General features: G+C 31.7%; 1 protein-coding gene across 1 annotated transcript; it reads right to left on the bottom strand.

The window, feature by feature from the left end:
- Window positions 1–700: 700 nt before the first annotated feature.
- LOC131852625 (neuroligin-1) lies at window positions 701–22,701 on the bottom strand. The gene is made up of 13 exons (XM_059203317.1): window positions 22,511–22,701; window positions 21,752–21,969; window positions 16,905–17,063; window positions 13,411–13,599; window positions 11,076–11,161; window positions 10,056–10,223; window positions 8,549–8,669; window positions 7,084–7,280; window positions 5,102–5,224; window positions 3,829–3,974; window positions 3,036–3,163; window positions 2,405–2,557; window positions 701–2,032 (listed from the first exon to the last, which is right to left on the bottom strand). The coding sequence occupies exons 1-13, from the start codon at window positions 22,699–22,701 to the stop codon at window positions 1,128–1,130; spliced, it is 2,784 nt and encodes a 927-aa protein (XP_059059300.1). The 3' UTR covers window positions 701–1,127.
- Between the last annotated feature and the right edge of the window lie 36 nt (window positions 22,702–22,737).

Below are 22,737 nucleotides of genomic sequence, written 5' to 3' on the forward strand. Positions count from 1 at the left end.
ATTTAGTTTATACTACTTATATTATCTGTACATTTGTATAAGAATTTGTAAATGAAGACGTATGGATGTTTGTTATTCAAATACATGTGTATGATGTATGGATGCTACACATTTGGCACACAATTAGACTATCCGGTTCGTTAAGTGTTCCCGGATAATTTATAGTTGAGTACAGTACAAAGACGTGAGTTTTAGCCAATTAATAATAATACTAATTATCATGTGAATTACAGCATTCACGTTAGTTTATACAATATGCATGGAAGTTTTATTTATTTTATGAAACTTCAAAGACTATATACTTAGTATCTATTAACATTTGTATTTTTAATAAAAAAAATATTTGTAATTAATTATAAAAAAAGTATGCAAGACTCACGCTTCCCAACCTCGAAGTGTGTCAGATTATGACGTAATCGCAACAACATCCCACGGGAGCAACATGCCGCCGGCGACACATAACGGCTACACTAAAATGTACATGAGCAAATTGTGCCATGCTAAATGCCTCATTTAAATTTGACCACGATTCCATATCATTATTAGATAATTAATACTCACATGTAATTATAATTTATGTGAACATCGGGTTTTACTGCCTGCATATCTAAGGATATTTATAACAAAACATCCGAAATAATCCCAGCAATTTTTTTTATAAATAATTAATTTATTAATAACTACTTTAAAATTTGTTTATCTGAGAATATATAAATATTCATAACTGAATTACCAATTATATGTAATGGTCGTCCTTATAGAACTAGTGAATATGGCTATACTTCACAATACTACAACCCTAAGGACATAACCAAATATATAATAAGCAAGCTATTGCGTTATCCCTTATTAATATATTCCAACAACTTCGAACTCATAGCAAATAGAGCGGAAAAGTGAAGACGTGTTTACATTCAGTCCTATTACAGCCATAGATTGAATATCATATAAGACCGAGACGTCAGATACGCCTTAAAGTTCGCTGTACGCACTGTTCGCATTATTTTATATGTACATATAATATTATTCTGCTTAAATCTAAGATACTGATTTATATACATTAGGTTTTTTAAAGATCACAATTTTGTCCGTTTATTCACAACTATTTCTGCGGCGTCCAGGAACCCTCATACGGATATCTCTTGTATTTGCACTCTCTTCTTCATAATGCCTGGTGGCGCAGGCGCAGTGGCAGCCGGCGGAACGCGAAGGATTCCTGATCCGCTCGCACCGCCTGACTCTGAATCACCATTACAATCAGAAGCTGTTTCACATTCTGAGGCAGGCCCAAATTTCACTTGCGTCGAACTATCTACAACTCGAGGCTCAAAGGTACTGGTACGTCCCACCGGGTCCTGTGGCCGCCCATCTACTTTTTGAATGTCTGGCTTTTGGGTATCTATACACACCACACTACCGGCCTCAATCGCACTACCCACACTAACGTCCGGCAACGAGCTACGTGCCGCACGATGTTTCTCATCATAACAACTATATTCCCCAAACGTAGGTTCCCCACAATCCGACAACGTCCGTAAATCGAACTTGGAACCAGAACCGCGCGGTACGTGAGCCGATTTGCACTCAAAACCAAATCCTTTACCGTCGAATGCACGCACTTCATAATCTAATTTCCCATCGTAGTTGTCTGATGAAGATGAACTCCCTGCTTCAGCGAGATCATCTTTTGACCGTCGAGGACGAGTCCCTCTTTGATGGTAAATACCGGCAAATATTAACACATTTAGAAGTAGCAGAAAGCAACCTACTGCAATAGTAACAGTAAGCGCTGCAGTATATGATTGGTAATGTGACGATGCCAATCGTCGCAGAAGAGCATCGTCTGCTTGTACAGGTGTTGCAGTAGTATTCGGGGGACATTCCGTTGACGGGACCGGTGGCACAGGAGATGGTCGAGGTACAGATGACCGAGGTGGTGGCGTACTGCGATTACCATCAGAACCTCGGGCATTGTCAATATTAACGACATGTGGGACATGCGATCTTGACATCGACTGTGGCCTCACCGCACCTATTATATTAAACATTATTAACATTCATAGACATATGAGAAGTACATATGTAGATTATAAAGAAAAACACCGCAGTCCTCGCAAGCAGTGGGTCAGTTTGTGATACTAACTTATATGATAATTACAATTTTTCCATTTACATTAAGCTCTTTTTTACTAAAGTTGAAATTATTCAACAGAATGGAAAAAATCTCAGAAATATATAGCTTCATGAAATTATTAATATTCTCTGAATATAAATTTGTATTTTTTTTACCTAAGACTGAATAATAAATAGATAGTAGTATTTCATACATTTCCGAATACTGACTCTTGATATCTCAGAGGACTACAGTAATTTGACTAAAACTATAAAAGGAAAATAATGTGACCTTCATAATAGTTCGCATTGTCTTCTTGAAAATGGTGATGGCGCATCGCTGCGTCAGGCATGTCGGAGCCGGGTCGATGCAGTTGAGGTATAAGAGAAAGCCACAAAGACATTTTGTGGCCACGATAGTGACTTCGCATTTCCGGTTTACTACCTGTGACCCCAGATAATAATCACAAATTGAAATAAATGAATTTGGGAAACTGGGAATACAATGGAAACGCTGTGACCCCAAACTTTGTATGAACAACTTAGTTTTGTAGTAATTGTCTCCAGGATAATTAATCGACTTTAAAATTATTTGCCTTATTATCACACCATTAATTATGGCTAATTATACTATTATTTCAAGAAATATATTATGTCATACTTGTATATATTATTTATTATAGATATAGTTACATATAAAAAATGTGACTGTGCATAGAAGATATATAAGAAAAGCTATTATTGGGAATTTTATGAATTAAATTAAAATAAGCAAATATAATATATATTTGCTTATTTTAATCTATTGGTTAGCGAATACCATGAGTACGATGTCGCGAGCTCAGCTAGTCACTAAATAATTTTTGTAATAATTCATTAATTCTTGGATGATTACATGAATTTATTATAAGACAGTTACGCACTGATCTCCATATAGAGTTGATTGATAGTATCGTATGTGTCCCAATACGGTGTTTGATCGGGCCCAAGACGTGGAGTATCACCTAACATAGGGCTTGGCGGTGGCGTTGCTGACGGATCATTAGGATTTCTGCAACAAATCAAAATGTTTTAATTTAACTTCTCCAATTAATGTTGTAATAGATCGAATATCTTAATTACTTCACCAGAAGAGGATATTGGTTTTCTAAGAATTCACTAAGAAAGTACTGCACATCAAAGATTTGTTTCGCAATTAAATTGTGTGGATATTTGAATTAGGAATTTGTTATATGTAAACATTAAATTATAATAATATTGCTGTAGGTACTTAGTTTATAATCCAATTAATGTTAAAATTATTTTAAAATAAAGATTATAATATATACATTGAACTGTACTTAATTATATGTACGTGATATTTGCCATCATTGTATTATTTATCCTATCTTAATATTACGACGGTATTATCAGTGCCCTGGTCACGACTCGACTGATGGAGCTGATAAATAATACATTCGCGATAAGTATTCCTTTTACATAATGTGTACGTAAATAGCCATGAAAGAAGTTATCTTTAAAATTATGTATCTAGAATCTGGATGCAAATCCATAAAGACTGATACATGAAGCTGAAATCTAATTTACATATGTGTGTATAAACTTTTAAGACTTCACTCAACATAATATTACTCAATCTGAAATTCGCAAGGTTTATATGTATCAGCACGATCTAGTTACGCTTTAATTCATGAATTAAAATGAAGTTGGACTTACCCGTATCTAACAAAGTTAGCGACGTAGTGCATACAAAGTCGAGACACACGCTGTTCCTGCTGTGTAAAGTTTTGCTGATGATGGGCCTGGGACAGTGGCACCCCCAGATAGTAAGGCATCTCTTCACCATGGACGGAGCCAGGACGCTATCAACAAAACAATTATATTACTTACGACTTACATCAATTTCCTTAAATATCTCATATTTTTCCATATAAGCCTCAAAATGCTGTAATGAGAATAACCAGTACTATGTACTTGTATTAATCATATATTATTAAAAATTAATAATGATTATAGTTGTACTTAAGGTTTTAAAAATAATACAACAAAAATGGAAGTGAAAGTTAAAGTACTCTCTATTACCACTTTTGGACTAGATGCTTATCTGATCAATGACTATTTCTTGTATTATTTCTTTTTATTATATATTTATTACTAGCTACCCACCCCGGCTCCGCACGGGTGTACATGTATTATACATAGAAACCTTACTCTAGAATCACTCTATATATTGAAAAGCCGCTTCAAAATCCGTTGCGTATTTTTAAAGATTTAAGCATACCTATGTATGCTTAAATCTTAAATCTTAAATCTTAAATCTATGTCTGTCCCTATGGACAGACAGCGACACCGACTTTGTTTTATACTATGTAATGATGACGAGAAGATCTGTATCATAAGATGAAAACGTTATGGTCTACGGTGTTTGAATTATTTTGATATTAATTAAATTAAAAAAATTCTGACATAATCTCTATTTGAAATATAAAGCACATTACATTGGTGAATATGCTTACGAACAAAATAAGCATGTTAGTTAGGGTTAAGTCTTATTCCGCTAGTTCAATTATCCTCTACTAGAGTAAGAGGCTACGACAACAAATCCTTTAAGCTGGCTTGACTTGTAACAGCGAGTGCCTTAGAGCCAAATATCTGGCTGTCTTATGTTGTTCAAATAACTAACAATTTTAGAACCAAATTGTTATCGGAACAGACGCAACTTAATACCAGTACTGAAAGAAATAATTGAAGTACTTTATATAACATTATAAACAAATAATATAGTTAACAACAAGGCCACCAGTAAATATTGAAATAACCGGAATAATATAAAGACCCAACACACAACCAAAGTTTGTCCCACTTCAATGTAAGTGACCTTTTGCGGTGCTTTTCCCTACTTTCAGCCCTTTAAGTAACAAGGGTCAACGTGTACACTGCCAATAGAATACACCTATGAATAATATATTAATAGTCATTGGAAGTTTACCTGCGGATAATCTTTATCTTGTGAAAGATGGTGAAAATGTGTAAAATAAGTGGTACCGCCACGTAAGGCGTGTAGATAACCAAGTCTGATTAATGGCGCTGCTGTGCGGCCGTCGCTTAAAACCTACAAAAAAATAATAGTTTAGATCAAAAAACATAGAATTTACATAATATGAAAATTATATTCTCGATATAATATATGTAATAACATAATCTGCACAAACTTTGATCCCCTATTTCACCCCCACCCAGATTATTGTTCATGATACGACTATATTTTATTGCAATTTCATTCGGTATGTGTCATTCAGTGTCTTCATGGTAAATTTTATTAACATTATTCCGCCGTTTATGAAAAGGAAAATAAATCAGTGTCATTATTATTTTAACATACCATTTAGTGTGCTCCAAGAATGTACGTAAATACATTATTAAAGCATTTTCCTTCGTTTTGTGAACAGTCAATGTCTATATATAGTGAATAGTCAATATCAATAAGGTTCTTGTTTAGTGTTTGATGATGCAAGTATTTTTCCAATAAAACCTTTTTCGCACCCAATATGTACTGAGAGTACGCCAGCGTCATTAACTTCCTTTGTACATGGCAGAAGCAGTGGTGAGTTGCGAAAACCACTTGAAGCTTAAATTGAGATCTAATTCAATATCAAGCAAGTGGGCGATGCGAGGAGGGTCGTGTGCCTATTATAACTAGTTAAGTGACTGTAATTTAAGTACTTTCTCTTCTATTGTTTAATATCACTGCGAAGGGCAATTTATTATAGCGAAGAACTTAATTATATGTAAAATGTCTGTACTGTGTGTAGTGTGTCTGTCTTAACTCTTTGTCATAAAAACCCGATACTTTTCTATACTGTAATAACAATTTGAACTGATTTAATTTCTAATAAATCTAATAGTATAAATGAAGGTTCCGAATGAAAAAACTCCTGCGATCAGATATGTTATTGTACGAGGGAGAATTCAATAGTTTCTTCTGAACAAGTTATTACAAAAACTAGCCGAGGTATTAAACTAATAAAAATTCATGGAATAAATGCAAAAAAAAATTAATGTAGAATATAAAAATTTTCTTGAATAAGTGACCAAAATATACTACAAGTGAATAGTAGAATCTTTTGCATTCTTCCGTAAAGGTTCTAACGTAACAAAATAAATAATCGGAAACGGATTATAATAGAACCATAATAACATGATATTAAAGTTGAAATTCAAATAATATGAGCCTTAACACCTACCGTGGAATCGCAACGAAAAGCGTCATTAAAATTTCCATTTTTAATGTTACGGTATTATTGTTTTTTTATGATTTTTGCTTTAACGACTTTTGTCATGTGCTACTGAGCGTCGACTGTAGGACGACATTTTTTATATGACTGCCCAAACAAAAGAGTGTAATGTTTTCAGGGTTCATTATGTATGTTTATTCATTTCTATATGACTTTTTGTATCATGCAAATTACTGGATGTATTATAACCATTAGCCTGTTATTAGATTAGTCATTACAATCCACGTGTACAGTGATACCTAAAATTCTACATAAATATCTAATTAGGATCTTCATTCAAAAGAAAAACAAGTGGTTATCCTATAGTTTTCTAAAGTAGCTTTATTTATTATACATTGACTTTATTATTAGAAGGTTTTATTTATAAATACGTCTACTATTTGTATAGTTATCATTGGCAATCATTTCATATTCATATTTCATAGTAGAGAGAAGTCATAATTGTTCTTGTTAGCTTTTGCTTAGAAAACTAACGTTAGTTTTGTAAGCAAATGATTGCCAATAACAACTATACAAATAGTAGACGTAACTAACATGAAAAATTGTGGGTTCTCCTTTTATCCTTTATATTACCCATTTTAAATTTTACTTACGTGATAAAAATAATCACAAAATTCAGTTGCATTTTCACACATTAACCGTTCACAATACAAGGATAGATATTGTAATTAAATACCTCGAGTGTAGCATCCCGAACGCTAAGTGGATTTTGAACTGGTTTATCCCAATCCGTGTATTCGTTCTTCAGGGTTGAATAGATCTCATTCAAGTGATAGTAGTAAGCATTACGGACGAATGTACGCAGAATGCGGTCCCGGCGGCTCTCGTTAAAACCAAACTCCAAGTCTTGTGCGTTGAATTCCAAGTACGATTCTGCAAGCAGTGACATGTCCTCATTAGCATAAATTCACTATTTAAATGCATTCTAATTCAATTTGTGTTCCTCTTTCGACGATAACAGCAGCTTACGTACTTTACTTTGATACAATAATCATTTGAGTTACTTTAAACATTAATTTAAAGATATTGTTATGAAGAAAACTTCCGATGATCGTGATTTCAAGCTCTGGATAAAACAAAGTTTATATTGGTAAGTTTATTGTTAATGTTTAACTGAGCATTTTAAACGTATAATTTTTATTTAAGTATATCAATCATTAGTCTGGTATCATATTTATATTATATATAGGATACAATAAAAACAATTATGAAATATATATATGACTGTTCAGATTATCAAAAACTATGACCAGTAACAGATCAATGATCAAACGATTAGGATTTCGTAGTCATGAACATACATATATATTTACCTTAACTTCTACACATATGTATGTAATATATATCCAAACAAATACGTGCATACTACTTTCAATAACCTAATAGTAATATTTACCTTAACCTTACCTTAACACATATATTATATAATTATTCACACAGATACATGCATACTCAATAACATAATCGTTATTATAAGAGTCTTGACCTTAATCAGGATGTAGATTTTAAAGACATATTTATTTATAGGCAATATACTAAACAATCTCAATTTTGATAGATTTTCATATTGTTACATCTCTTCGTAAGTAGGCTACCTTGTGTGATTGGTAGTAAAAATAAATTTTAAAAGAAAGGGAGAAATTTTAATTTTGTCGTCCAATTCTTATTCACATAATATATTTTAATTCCTATGTGAATATTATAACAATCACAACTAATATAAATCTACCGATATATACAAATGTTATCACGTTATTAAAACCACAGGCTTAGTAAAAGAACCACACACATATTGCATACAGACACCCGAAAAACATTACCCTTTATGGCACAATCCTTTGATTATTTAAGAGGGATGTGCCTTCCGCTCCAAATAGTATTACAATTTTTCTTCCAATTCTCGTGGGGGACGATGTAAACACAAAAGCACACTACTACAGAGTAACTCACACCTTTATAAAAGATATTATTATGTTATACTCACATTCGTATACTAGTAAAATGAACGTAGTATATATACCCATATATACCTATTATGTCCTAATGATAAAACAAGTCCAACATATAAGTTAGACCAAGATAATGTGCACAACCGTGGCGTGGTCATCTTCATACAGCTAATTAAACCGCGATTATCTTACCAGTAGTAGTAAGTCCAAATAGCAGTTCTCTATGGGAGAAGTCTGCCAATTCATGGCCCGCCGCATTTGCTACAGCAGCAGCTCCCGCGCCCAATCGCGAGCTATCCGTCGGCGGAGGAGCCTTTATAAACATAACACTATAATTATAAAATTCCTTAAACATTACTCGTTCATTACATTAGACGATAGAGCAATAAATGAAGGAAATTATAACAAGCTTTAATAAACTATTTCTATTAAATCTATATTCAATAGAAATAAATTACTTTAAAAGGTATAACAATTTATTAACTTATTAATTACTCTTAATTATATGTTATTAAAACATAATCCATGGAATGAAATTAGAAATGTTTGAAATAACAATAAAAACATAACACGAGTACGTATGCTCTGTAATTAAATGCTACGTCATTTCGACAACTCCTTAAGAAACGGTAGATTAATTTCCTATTTACAGTAATTAAAGTCTCACAATAAGGCTTACACTTTAATTGTATACTTAAATATTAACCCTGAACATGAAATAATTATACATATTCTTAATAATAGTAAAGAAATGAGAAATGCCACTACAAAAATTTGTCGTAACAAATTTTCTGTATTCCAGAAAGATCGATCACCTGTGTGACATAAAGAAACTATAGGAATGTGGAGATCTGTAGATTGACCTTCTTACATATACCGAATCATCTTTTTGAATGTTTTTTTAAACAGAAAATAGCTAACTTATACGAATAATGTTCATAACTTACTCCAATTGTAACTTGTAAAGATCTAAATAGATATTTACTTAAAGGTTACTTTTATATAAAAATATTATTTTGATACTACTCGTATCGAATTCTATTAAACTTTATACATCAGTTTGAGATGAGTTAATAAATAACATTCCGAATATTCGAAATTAAGTTCTTCAGAGTTAAAAAATTGTTTAATGTTTGTACTTTACAAATACGTTGCTATTACACACTTCAAGTGCTGGGATAATATATAGGTACTAGGGTTCATATATTAGGTGGATTAATTTATGTCGCTATGGGTAGATGGAGGTCGACACGTAGTAAGGATTACAGCTGCTAAGAAACATAGCTTACATTGTAACAATTTATTCGAGGTATTCTAGATGTTCATTTAATGCCATAGATCATAGTTCAATGACAACACTCATAATATCAATAATTCTAATATAAATATCCATTTTATTATTAGCGAAAAGTTTTTTTTTATATTTATGTATAGTGTTTGGTAAATAGAATGTTTGTTCATTAATTTAATAGTTGTTTTTACAAAAAAAAACTAATATGAGAGAAACCACAGGTGGGGTAGTAAGTAGTTAGACACATGGTCAACTGTCGATGCTGCGGTGAACGCAATACTCTAGGTTTCTCGGATTATTAGTTTGATATTGATGTTTCCTTCATCAGAGAGTCAATCAGAAACATGAATTATTTTTTTTCTTCAGCAGATAAAACTATTTTAGTAACGTAAATGTGTTTAAACTTACGGAGGACGGATTCACAATGACAGTGCCATCAACAAATGGCGCAAAGCCAGGCAGAAACCGCGGGGGATCTAGTTTCACGGCGAGCAGCTCAGCCAGTGGCTTGTTGCGCAAGCAAGGCGCCAAGTCGTCTTCCAACAGATCTCCGTGGCATCCTGTTTGTTCTGCTACCTAGTAAAATGTATTTAAAAAATAAGTATTATTTTATAAAGATAATAACTATACAGATAATAACTATAAAGATAGAGAACTGTAAAGATAATAACTTCTGCAACTGAATGCAATGCTTAATAATTTCATTGGCCCTACAAAATGCATACAATTCACATTTTTATAGTCTATCTTCGTAAATTTGCATTATGCGTATATAAGTAGGTATTACATGATTGAAAATTCTGCAAATTATTTCTAAATAAAGTTTTTTTTTAATTTCAGCAAAAATCAATTAGTAATGGTAAATTTAAATTTACTACTATTGTATTTATAATAAACGGGCAACATATGAAATAAAATGTTGTTGTTAATTATAAAGTTATTTTTATTTCAATATATAAACGTCCCAATATAAAAATATGGAGATATTATTTGCTTCGTTCATCTCATCCCCAATAATGTTACCAACTATTTGTATATATAGGTAATTTGCTAACACCTACAAACATATAGTTGGGCGAATATTTTTAGAAAGAGTATTTACAAAGATATACTCTTTATAAAAAGACTCTCCCATTTTCAAAAGCTGGAAATTACCTAGTTTATAAATCACGATTTTCTTCAGCATCAATAAATCCCAACACATTTACGGGAGCAATTACAATTTATCTTGCCTCATACGTTTAAAGATATTTAGGTACAATCGTAACCCGAGCTAATTCAGAGAGCGAACATAAAAAGATTTTTCTTGGGCCTTCCTTCAAATTGACTGGGTAATAATATCGCCAGTTTTTAAGATCACATCCACCCACTCCGTTTACGTAAAACTCACACTCAGTTGAAACTTGTTCGAAATGCGGAATTACCCACCTTTCTTTTTATCGTAAGCGGTTCCCTCTGCAGAGCCCAAGAACTCAGCCCCGACCCGCTTAACAAGATGACACGCTTCAGTAGTTCTGAAACAGATATCTTAATTTAATTTCGTCATTTCGAAGAAAGATCACGGAGATAATGAAATCTCTTCTAAAGAAAAACATTTGTATTTCATCCTTCTTTTCCGGTGTTTTTTATTACACGATTTTTAAAGAGAAAAATCCGTCGGAATTTTGGCCTTATTCTAAAATCGTGTCGAGAAAACTCTCCCTCTTGTGTATGCCTGATGTGACCCTTTTAATCGCATTAAGTGACGGAGGATCTAAACGGGATGCTGACACGAAATAATGAAATCTGCCTGGACCGGTCTAATTACGAACAATAGGCGGCTATGCCTCATGCTTGTGAACGGGCACTGTTTGCGGGGACGGCGGTCTTGTTTCATGACTGTGGTGGTACTTAATTAAATTATTGTTTTATATGTCGACACGTATAACTGATATTTACATTTTACGTTTATTAGCATATAGATATAAACACATATGTATATCCGTAATACTAATATCATAAATTTAAACGTATATCAATGTGTTGGCCTGTTTGTAACCTTTTTAAGACTAAATAGCTAAGTGGATCCTAATGTAATTAGATTGTATTACGAGGATGGACATAGACTAGATTTTATCTCAAAAAAAAGCGAAAAAAGTTATTCGTAAAAATTATAACTTAAAGTTATTTTAAACTTTAAGTTTCTTTAATATAATAATTTAGTAGAAAAATGGTTACTACTACTACTAGTATTGCATACTATACTAGTTGAATATTTTCAGGTCCATCGCAATCATTTATAATTATAATCTTTTAAAGAACCTCATTTACCAACATATAGCAACATATACTTGTAAAGTAAATCCGCATATAACGTTAACCACATGTTTTCTATTAATTAAAGACTGCTCACCTTCAGAGCTTTACTGTTAAATTTTACTCTGCGAATATTGTATGATAATTATAGTATAATAAAAAAGTGTCATATTTATTTAATAAGTTGTTTTTATCGGCTGCAACTATTTTCTCAGTAATGAACAAAATGTTGACAGGCATAAATTCTAATAAATGACAAGAAATATCCTGTAGGAATAAACAATATCTAATTTTAGTGGCCCTTAGATTTTTATACCTTTTAATTTCTGTAGGAGTTATTGAAATAGAATTGCCAACACAAAAATCGAGTAGAGTAAAAAAAATCTCAGTCAACCTGTATTAATAGGGTTATGAACCCCATTAATGTGGGTTGGTAAACTCACTCATACATCACAGAAATTATTCTTATTAAAATAAATGCGTTTTGTATTTCCGAGGACCTTTTCTATGACACCCCATTTAACGGGCTGCGTGCTAATTAATTTTTTCATCTAAACGTTTTGATGTAATGTATAATATAAATGAACAAATCATAACCTAAGTGTACGCACATAACAAACATTTATTAATCGCTATCTGCACATGTAAAATATATAAGAATAAATATTGTGACGGCATAGTAATGACTTTGTAGTTCAACATATATTGATAGATGAAAGTGAACTGACTTAATGTACATTATAATATTGATATTATATGCAAAATAATAATAGTAAAATGTTAGAAGGGGTGATATGGTTAGTGCAGTGCTTAGTAAACAATATTCAGTTTGTTTTACTGGTCTTAATTAACTGTTATAATACAGTTTTCTAATATAATACAGTATCTAGGTAACTGTGTCCTATAAATATTATACAGGAACTTCATAATTGGGGAGCTTTTATAGTGCAATAGAAAACATAACAATGATAATTTATTAGTATTTATGCCTATTCGCTAATCTCTAAAGCGGATTTTATAATTTGGGTACGATTTTCAGTTATGTATTATGATTTTTTTATTCTAATGAGTATACAAACAAAAAAGTTATAAACTAAAATTGTTGCGAGTATCACGGATAGAAAGTTATAGGCTCAGTATAATAATCCAAAACTATATATATTTTGTCGATAGTTCGAAAAGCTACTTTTCCCACGGAACTATTTGGAATTATTTAATCCAAATAACAAAATATTCATAATTAAAATCTCTTTTAAGGTAAAGACCTAAAACGCGTATTCACGTGTATATTTTGCAAAAACCTTTTATACTAACTTAGCTGAACCATATTGTCCTTTTTTATCGATCTGCTTAATTTTAAAATTATATTTTTTAAGAAAAGTAACAATATACTCAAATAAATAATTTAAATATGTATATAATATTAGCTTATATAAACAAGTACACATTCATAAAATAAATAACAAACCTCTCGCTACAGGCGATACTGCTAAAAAGTTGGCAAGAGCAGCCCCAGTTCCATGCCCCATAATGGTCACCCTCTCAGGATCACCTCCGAATGCCGGTAAATTCTCTCTCAACCAGTGTAACCCCGCCACTAAATCCATAAGTCCAAAGTTACCCTGCGCCGACCCCTTAGCACCAGTCTTTAAAAAACCTGTAATCATAAAATATTACAGTTCTACTGACTTTAATAAAAACACTAAATAATAATACAGGTAGTTAAACGTACTTAACGTTATATTAATTATTATAACATTTTAATTGATTATTAATGTCACAATTGATAGAATTTTGATAATATATTCTATTTAAAAAATTCTATCTGAATTTATTATACATAATAATAATTGGATAAAATAATTAAATTTAATACATGTAAACGAAATACTTCCAATTTTCAACCCTGAAAATATTACCAACATAAAGAGCAGAAGAAATGTTATTAAACATTACAACGAAATATGGTCCTAAAATTTTTATCCGTATGGACTGTTAGTTTAATCTAAATAGCAATACTAGTTATTTTTAAACACGATAACAGACTACTAAATCAGTTTTAATGTAAAAACCTTGTCGTTTAAGTTTGGACCCATATAATCTGAATACTGACTAATGGTACCAAGTACGACAGTAACTAAAAGAGAGACATATATATACATATATATAATCAAATTATCCTCGGTACCTCCAAAATTAATCTGTTAATTTAATATAACGAAATGTCCGGTATTCGTAAACAAACTTATTTGGACAGCAACAGAATCGGTCCCTACTACATTATATTCTATTATGCTCAGCAAACGTTATATATTCAATACAATAGAAAGTAGACAATGCAAATGAGTACCTCACAAAGATGATAATCATAAAAGTGGGAATATATTAATTATAAAGAAAATTAATCTTATAATATGAAAATCATATTCTAATATTAGTATGGTAAAGAAATAAACGGCCGCTTGCTTTCTACTCGTAGAAATGATACAGTCACATAGTATTCAAATAATTGGTGCAACTCAATGTTACTTTAGATTTTTTTATATAAGTTCCTATATTATCAGAAAAAGCTATCAAAAGTAAACACTAGTAATATGCAATTACATATTTCTAGGAAAGGTTTTTGATCGTCTTTCGTATATATTAATGATTGCTTACTCAACAGTGCTGACGAACCTAATGATATGCTATACATTATTATTTTAATAGGTATTAGGAGATAGGACGAGAATGTTGTATAATGTACTACTACTGTTGGATATGTGCCAATACATATTCAAGAATGTCGTTCCTGTACTTGGACTAAATTATATGCCGGGTACTTTCGCATTAATCTTCAGGTTAAAATGAGTCCGTAAAAAATAACTACTTAATATCTTAAAACGTTATAGACCATAACCTTAATAAAAATTATTTATTGGATTTGATTTCTAATTTTTAATCCCACAAAGTCAATGTAATTTTTATACATAAACAAACCCTGTCAAATGACCGATTTTATAATATAAGTGCTTACTAAACCATGTATTGTACTTAACTTCTAACTGCAGTTTGGAAAATTATTATGTATGTGTAGTCATAAAAGATTAGTAGAAATAATATATAAAAAATATATTTTTATATATTAATTACGTTAACTTTTGTTTAATAACAGACTTAGTTAAAATATCAGTACCTACAAAACATTTTAAAAACGTGCAGCACTGAGTGAATATCACTGTGAGTAGCACTAAGTACTTTATTTTTACAAATCAATACATTTAACCACCAACCTATGCTATATTTATTTTACAGAATAAAACAGAGGACGCGTGATGCGGGTCAGGCTGGGTCTGTTGTGTCACTCGTGTCATATCGGAAAATTACGGTAAAGATTGATCGCCCACGATTGGTTATACACAGTAACTACTCAAGAACATCTTATTGTGAAAGGTGTCTCTTGCAAGTAATTGTTTTATTAAAATAAATACATAGTAGATATAATACAATAAAGTGGAGTATTCATACGAGCTGATTAATTCAGTATTAAAGTTTTTAAATAATTTCCACTTTATTACTAGCTACTTTATTACCATCACTGATTTTCGATTTAAACGAATAATATTTAAACAATAATCATTAAGGACGGACAAATAATACATGTAATAAGATCCAGACCAATACATTACACCCATACTCATGAAACAAATTTTTATATCCTATGGAAGTCAAATCGGTGGCTATAAAGATGAAGCAGTATGTCAGACACACCACCAAGGTCATCATTCCGACATTGATGATATAAGTTCAGAAGTAGCAGGTACTTATGAGTCTTATTATCACGATATGACTTCATAAACTCCATTCTGAAACTCTCAGGTATATTTGAAACTTTGCGGCAGAGTTATGTTATTCAAAGGAAAGTTAAGATTTGATTATATTACAATGTCTATAAAAGATGTAAAATCAATAAACTGTACTTCCGACATAGACCTTTCGACGAAAATAACATTGGCATAGAGCATAAATAATATAGAGGTTCTCAGTAAGGTTAGGTTATTTTTGTAGACATATAATATCTGGAATAGCAAATCAAGTTGACTATATTATGAATATACAGCAGAGTCACAAGGTTCCAGACCTTGTCATAATAACTTCCTTATATATATATATTTCCTTATTTATATATATATATATATATTTCACCAAATTTTCAATGATGTTATTATGCTAAGTTACTAAACTTAAACTCGTAATAAATATTTTCAAACAATAAAAAAAGGATATAGTTTTATATGTTCAAAACAATATTTACTGCTTTTTCTAATTTAAAACGATCGATACGATTTCGTAAAGTAATTTAGCACTAAGATCACCTTAATAACACATTTCATATTCTGAAATATGAAGACTATAGATATGTATTAAATTTAACCTAAAAGTTATTTACATGGGTTTTAACGCTTTAGCTTTTGCCCGCGGCTTCGCTCGCGTTAATTTATCCCCTTAAGGTTGGAATTTACCAAAATCCTTTCTTAGGAGATGCCTACGTCATAGTAGATTTATGCCTGCAAAGTCTCAGCCTGATCGGTTTAAAATCGACAAGTTTCATACAAACTTTCATCCCCTATTTTATACCCTTGGGGGTAGAATTAATCAAAATCCTTTCTTAGCGGATGCCTATGTCTACCTGCATGCCAAATTTCAGCCCGATCCGTCCAGTGGTTTGGGCTGTGCGTTGACAGATCACTATGTCAGTCACCTTTTAGTTATATATCTATAGATATCAAAAGAGACATTACAGGATAAGAGACATAGGGTCTTAGTCCTCCGAAATGGCAACGTATGAACGTTAACACGAGAGTCACATGATAACGTGATTTTTGTACTGCTAACAGGCGGCGGCTACCACTTACCATCAGGTGGGCCGTCAGCTTGTGTTAATACCAAAGACATGAAAAAAAGTTATATAAAAAAACTTACCCAATACACCTAATCTAAAGTTGATAGTAACTACAATTATGTTGCCATGCGCCGCCAGGGTAGTGCCATCATACGCATTACCCGAACTCCACTCGTAAGATTCTCCATGGACGAAGACAAGGCATGGCAAACCCATCGCGTCGCTTTCCACATCCCCTCCTAATTTACATTAATAATTATTATTAAATAGCAGTATAATTAAAACAAGTCTTAGTTCTTTCAATAAAAGTAAATAAGATATAAACTAAAGCTTTATAAAGTTCGTATAAAATAGAAATACTCCGTGAAGTTTTAATGTTTATTTAGTAATAATTGGGTTAGAATAGTATTTGAAATATTATTCATTAATAATTGTCATTATCACTGTTCAATTCAAGTTAATTACACTTCTATACATTTACAGTAAACATCTAAACATAACATATTGTTTCAAAACTCACTAATCAATTACAGTTATGTATATAATCAAGTTTAATGTTCGGTAATTAGTAATCAAATTGTAGTGATTATAACAACAATTGTGGTTAAGTACATATAAATCAATAATAATTGAATAATATTGTCTAACAACGTTTAAGTGGAGATTTTAATTAATTTTTATGAGCTATAAATATTTTATCTATGCGTTTTTTTTTATTTATAAGCAGCCCTCGTGATTAGCTTAAGCGTGCTAATTTCAAGAACGATTGAAATACGGATTTAATGTATGGACTTATTCAATTTATTATTCATTATAGCAAATCTATCAGAAAATTAGTAACCCCAATACTAAAAGAACTTGAGTACAATTGACAGTACATAATATTAAAAAGTTATGAAATACTTGATAAATTAATGAGTAATGACAAGAAAATACAATTCCAATTTCATTCAACAAAATTGAAGGATTAAATTATAAATGTAATATATTTCCAATTAAATCCTTGGATACAATTAGTTTCGTTATGTTGACATTGTCGAGGATTTATTCGTATCGTAATTTATTCCGTAAGCATTTGTTAGCCACATTTAAGCCTTTTCTCACATAATTTAAATAATGTAATGCCTAATCTTTATTGATAATAAAATTCCTATAGTAACTGATTAAACTGGTAAATTTTCCGTTACGAATATTACTATTAGTACATTCTATAAAAATACGAAACCTTAACATTAAAATGTGTTAGGACAAGTTTATTAGTATACATCTAAAATAAACAAATTTAGAAACTGATATTATTAACATAATGAATATTAAGTAGTAACGGGATTTTCGTTCGTATTGTATTACTAATAAATATTATTACTTTAATATGACTTACTTTAGAAAAAAAATTGCTTTAATTCATGACGTATGTATTCTAGAATGTAACATTTTCCTTTTATGCTAAGTTGGTAATCAAAAATTATTCGATTAGATATTAAGCAGGAATATTATAGTTAACATTAACGTTCTATACACGTTGTTCATAGCAACATGTAAATGCCTACTGTGCTTACAAACAATCACAATCGCTTCTAATTGCTCGACAGCTCTTAATATCTGTTTCATAATTATCCAATAACATCCTATAAAGATTGTTAGTGTAAATCTATTTATATATGAATTCACATTTCATAATTGAAATAGTTTGGTAAGAAACATATAAATTTAAATATGTATATAATGTATTTAACTCTATAATTTTCTTTATAATAATGTTACATGTTTAATTGCCGTTTAAATGGTGGTATACGATAAACGTAATATTAGTTGAAGTTCAACGGAACATAATAGAATTATACGAAAATTGTTCTATTTTGGTGCCAAAATGTAAACGAGTTAAAACTTAGACGAAATAAACTTTATCCATTCTTAGTATTTCAAAGTATTAATAACTATCTGATCTATAGGATCGGCATTGGATAATTTTTTGTTGGATAAATTGTGAGAGATATAGATAGATATAATTATAATAGATCGATTTGCTTTTTGTTTGATTATTTTTTTATGTTTATGATTTTGTGGTATAAACTACGACGATTTAAAGACCTGATACATTGTAAGACCGAATCCAACCTACACTAAAAACTGACTCAATTATAAAAATCAAAATGAGTTCAGTTTTGTCAAATATATCCCATACAATATCATACACATAATAAACATCAGAATTCAATTTTTAACAGTGGATTAAAAATGATAACCAAACCAAGAAATATTGCTACGCATAGTTAAGAAAATACTAATAATATACAACAGGTATGTACATACAAACATCAACATAATTAAATTCTGGTTCAATCGTCCACTGATTAAAATACAATTTAATAACAATTAAACAATAAAGCTAAAGACAAAAAATGTAGATACAGAACCCGTAGTCGTGTTACCAATGCTTGTGAATCTTGTTAATATCTCTCTTGACCGTTGAGGTGTTGTTGTGGAATATCTCAACCTCACTTCCGCACTGCTTGCAGGGGACACTATGCACTGCAATGCACTACGGAATTGAGGCCTCGACACCCTGTGACCCACTTCGGCCCCTTTCATTTGATTAATGTCCTCCTGAACTTTGTTGAAAAATACTTGCTTTTTTAATTAAAACTCGTGCAGATTATTACAAATTAATGTAATAAACTAAGTACTACAAATGCAAGTGATGACAAACGAGGTGCTAAGAATAAGTTCACTGAAATAAATTTACATTAAGTTCTTAGTATTCAAATATATATCTTCTAACAATTTTAATGGAAAACATGTTTAGATTTAATTATACAGATTCAACTACTGTTAACACAGTAACTAAACCTAAGAAATTAAAACTATATACATAAATGTAGAATTTACATTTTTATTAACTAACTAAATCTTGATATCAAAGAAATAACATTGTTAATCATAGCTTTATGATCATAGTATCAACCACCACTAGTATCCCACTATAGTATGCTGTCAGAGCAGCCGAATATTTCCATTAAACGAAAACACCATTACTATATCGACATCAATTTTATTTCTGAAACTCAGCCTTACGAACGTCATAATTTTCATTGGTAAGAGTGAAACTGTGCATATTTGAACAGCGGCTTATTTAACGGACAGTGAATTAGCGGTGAAATGACGTGAATAAATTATGAATAAACCGGCTGGCAAGGATTAACGAGCGCCGCGAGACCTTACCGCGAATCACCGCCCCAATAGGCACTCCATTATGTTGATATTATTGTTCTATTCTATCAGATGTTATTTTAATAGGAATACCGTGTTTGAATAAATACTTTAATTAAGGAGACAATTTTAGCAGAACAAAATTAATTGAATGAGAGAAGTCATATCTAAACAAATAATATATCTATAGTATTTTCGACGGTAATGTAAAAAGGAGTGATAATGTCATTTCCATCTATTTCCCAAGAAGTTCTAAACTATCGTTTCAAACATTTCTACATCATTGGAAATTTTAAACGACTAAGTCGTTAACTGATGTGCATACGTTAAACAAGCCCATATTTTTTTTAATCATGCCGATTGTAACAGCGATTAAGAAACAAATATATATAATACCCATATATTTTCAACTATTACTCCCGACTTAAAAGTCACCGGAAAATATTTCCTCTTCATACCTACCCAAAATATAAATAACAACCTAAGAATAATTTAGATAAAAAGTTCATAAACTAAAACACGTCTACCAAAAAATCACGTCTTCCAAAGTCTTCTGAAATTCGTAGCGCTTCTTAACAATGGTCAGCACAACTACTACAGGTAGGTACTAACAGATGAGAACGAACATAAGAAATAGATTTCAACTCGTAACTTATATAAAGTACACTTTGTTCTTTGTAAGTTACTTGACTGTTACAACAATCAGCTTCATGACATCAAACAAGTCGAGTGTAAGAAAACATTTCTTTATATCTGTGGATCAAGAAATTGTCTACCATTCATTATACTTTCAAACTTATTTTATATTGTAATAACATACTTATATGGAAACTAAAATTTTCGTTTCTCTATTAAATATAATATATACATTATTATAGCTAAAACTCGCGAATTTAAAGTTAAGACCAGATACGCTAATCCGCGTTTTGAATATGACACTTATTACGGACATTTATGCAAATTTATAATTCAAAACATAATATCATAATATAATAAAAAAAAACTAATTTTAATAAAAATCACAGTCATAGTCAAACTAAATATTAATAATTATCGTTTACATACACACCCCGGTAAATAGTCTATAGTCATTTTTTTTATTTAGTTCAGTTCGCAACCTAGGTCGTCAGGGACAAGAATTGAAAGATATTCTTAGGAGCTATGGTATTTATCTCCTCAGGATTTAATGTGTACTTCCCAAAGGAGACAATTCGTTTGTCCATGAATGAGTTATATCCACACATAAGTGATAGTATAGATGTGTAGTGGCATTTTCTCTTCAATTTGACAAAATATGCAATTTTTTTAAGCACAGGGCTAAGTTTGCCTTAGGTTTATTTAATTTGGAATATCCAGTAAGTGCCCTAGGTCTGAAAATTGTATCACCTTTCGTTTCAGTCTGTACTCCACATACTGTAACGCGAAGATTATTGTAATGTTTTTTTAGTGGATGTTGATGAAATAGTACATCGGGATGCGCTATATGCATAGTACAGTATATGGCGGGACACAAGTGGTGGATAATAGCATGACTTAAAAGTCAGTTAGCCCATAGTCGAATTCACTAGAAATTAACCAACATATTTTCCAGGTGAGACCTGATATGATATATTACTGCTATAATATACAGCAAAATGTCAAAACCAATAATATCTACTTTAAATAACATATCAGAAATGACAAAGTTTAACAAGGTGGCATAAATAAATATATTTACCGTTAATTGGCACGTAGAGATTAACGTATAGACAGTCTTCACTCTGGTTGGCGAGCACAGGTAACAGCCGTTCGAGTTGACGGATACGCGCGCGTGGATGCACCAGGAGTGCATCATCGCGCGGTGTGGCGGCTGGAGGCGCCTGCGGACAGGCTGGCCTGGGAGCGTCCGCTAGCCGCGTCTCACGCCACTGCGACGGTGTCACCGGCGGCATGTATCTGTTTTATGACGCTCCATTAAGCCACCGTTCCTACAAATTCGGACCAGTCCCTACAAGGATATCGCCAATGCGTAATATGTGCACTCAGCTGTAATCATCATACTGGAATTTTCTCATTACACTATTTTTACGTCCATGTAATAGTATTGTGTTTTATAGAACAAGAATAGGTAAAAAATAACTTTACTTCCATATTTATAATAACTGACTCGCGCAACTTCATCTACGTAACATTTTCCGTTTCTATAATATTTTTCATTATAGTTTAGCTCCTATTGGTCGTGGCGTTATGTTAAAAATTATTTAATCAAGAGTATATCATAACTTATACTACCCATTATTTTTCACTCAGTTCAACTTACTCAGGAATATTAAAAATGTACGTTTATATCGTCTACGACACTGTCACTTTTCTGATTAACTGTATTATCTAATTTTATCAATATTCTGCTTAGTTATATTCTCATTGTTATTATGCTTATATTGTATCATTATTGTATAGTTACTCATTATTTAGTATTTAAAATAATTATACTAACCTGAGACTGCCAAGTGGCGGCGTAGCATACGGTACACCGAGGTACGCCTCGACCTGCGGATGGGAGTGAACAACAATTCCGCGTAGAGGCCCGTACTTAGTGCGCACCACTCGCGTGCTGTATTTGTGCGTAGGCAACGCGGCGGCGCAGCACAGGAGCCACGCGTAGAGCGCGGCGCGGTCCGCGCGCATCACGCGCACCAGCCAGGGGTGAGCGCGGGCGCGGTC

Source organism: Achroia grisella, unplaced genomic scaffold (genome assembly GCF_030625045.1).
Source record: "Achroia grisella isolate CSIRO2021 unplaced genomic scaffold, CSIRO_AGI_Agris_v1 utg856, whole genome shotgun sequence".
In the NCBI taxonomy this organism is placed as follows: Eukaryota; Metazoa; Arthropoda; class Insecta; order Lepidoptera; family Pyralidae; genus Achroia; species Achroia grisella.

What these genes read in the sequence shown, in the direction of transcription:
- LOC131852625 (XM_059203317.1), bottom strand. Translation starts at nt 22,701, where the DNA reads ATGCGCGCGGACCGCGCCGCGCTCTACGCGTGGCTCCTGTGCTGCGCC. An exon ending in CTTTAGATTAGGTGTATTGG is followed by an intron (nt 13,600 to 16,904) that starts GTAAGTTTTTTT and finishes TTATGATTACAG; the next exon opens with GTTTTTTAAAGACTGGTGCT. An exon ending in CAATGCGAACTATTATGAAG is followed by an intron (nt 2,033 to 2,404) that starts GTCACATTATTT and finishes TTAATATAATAG; the next exon opens with GTGCGGTGAGGCCACAGTCG.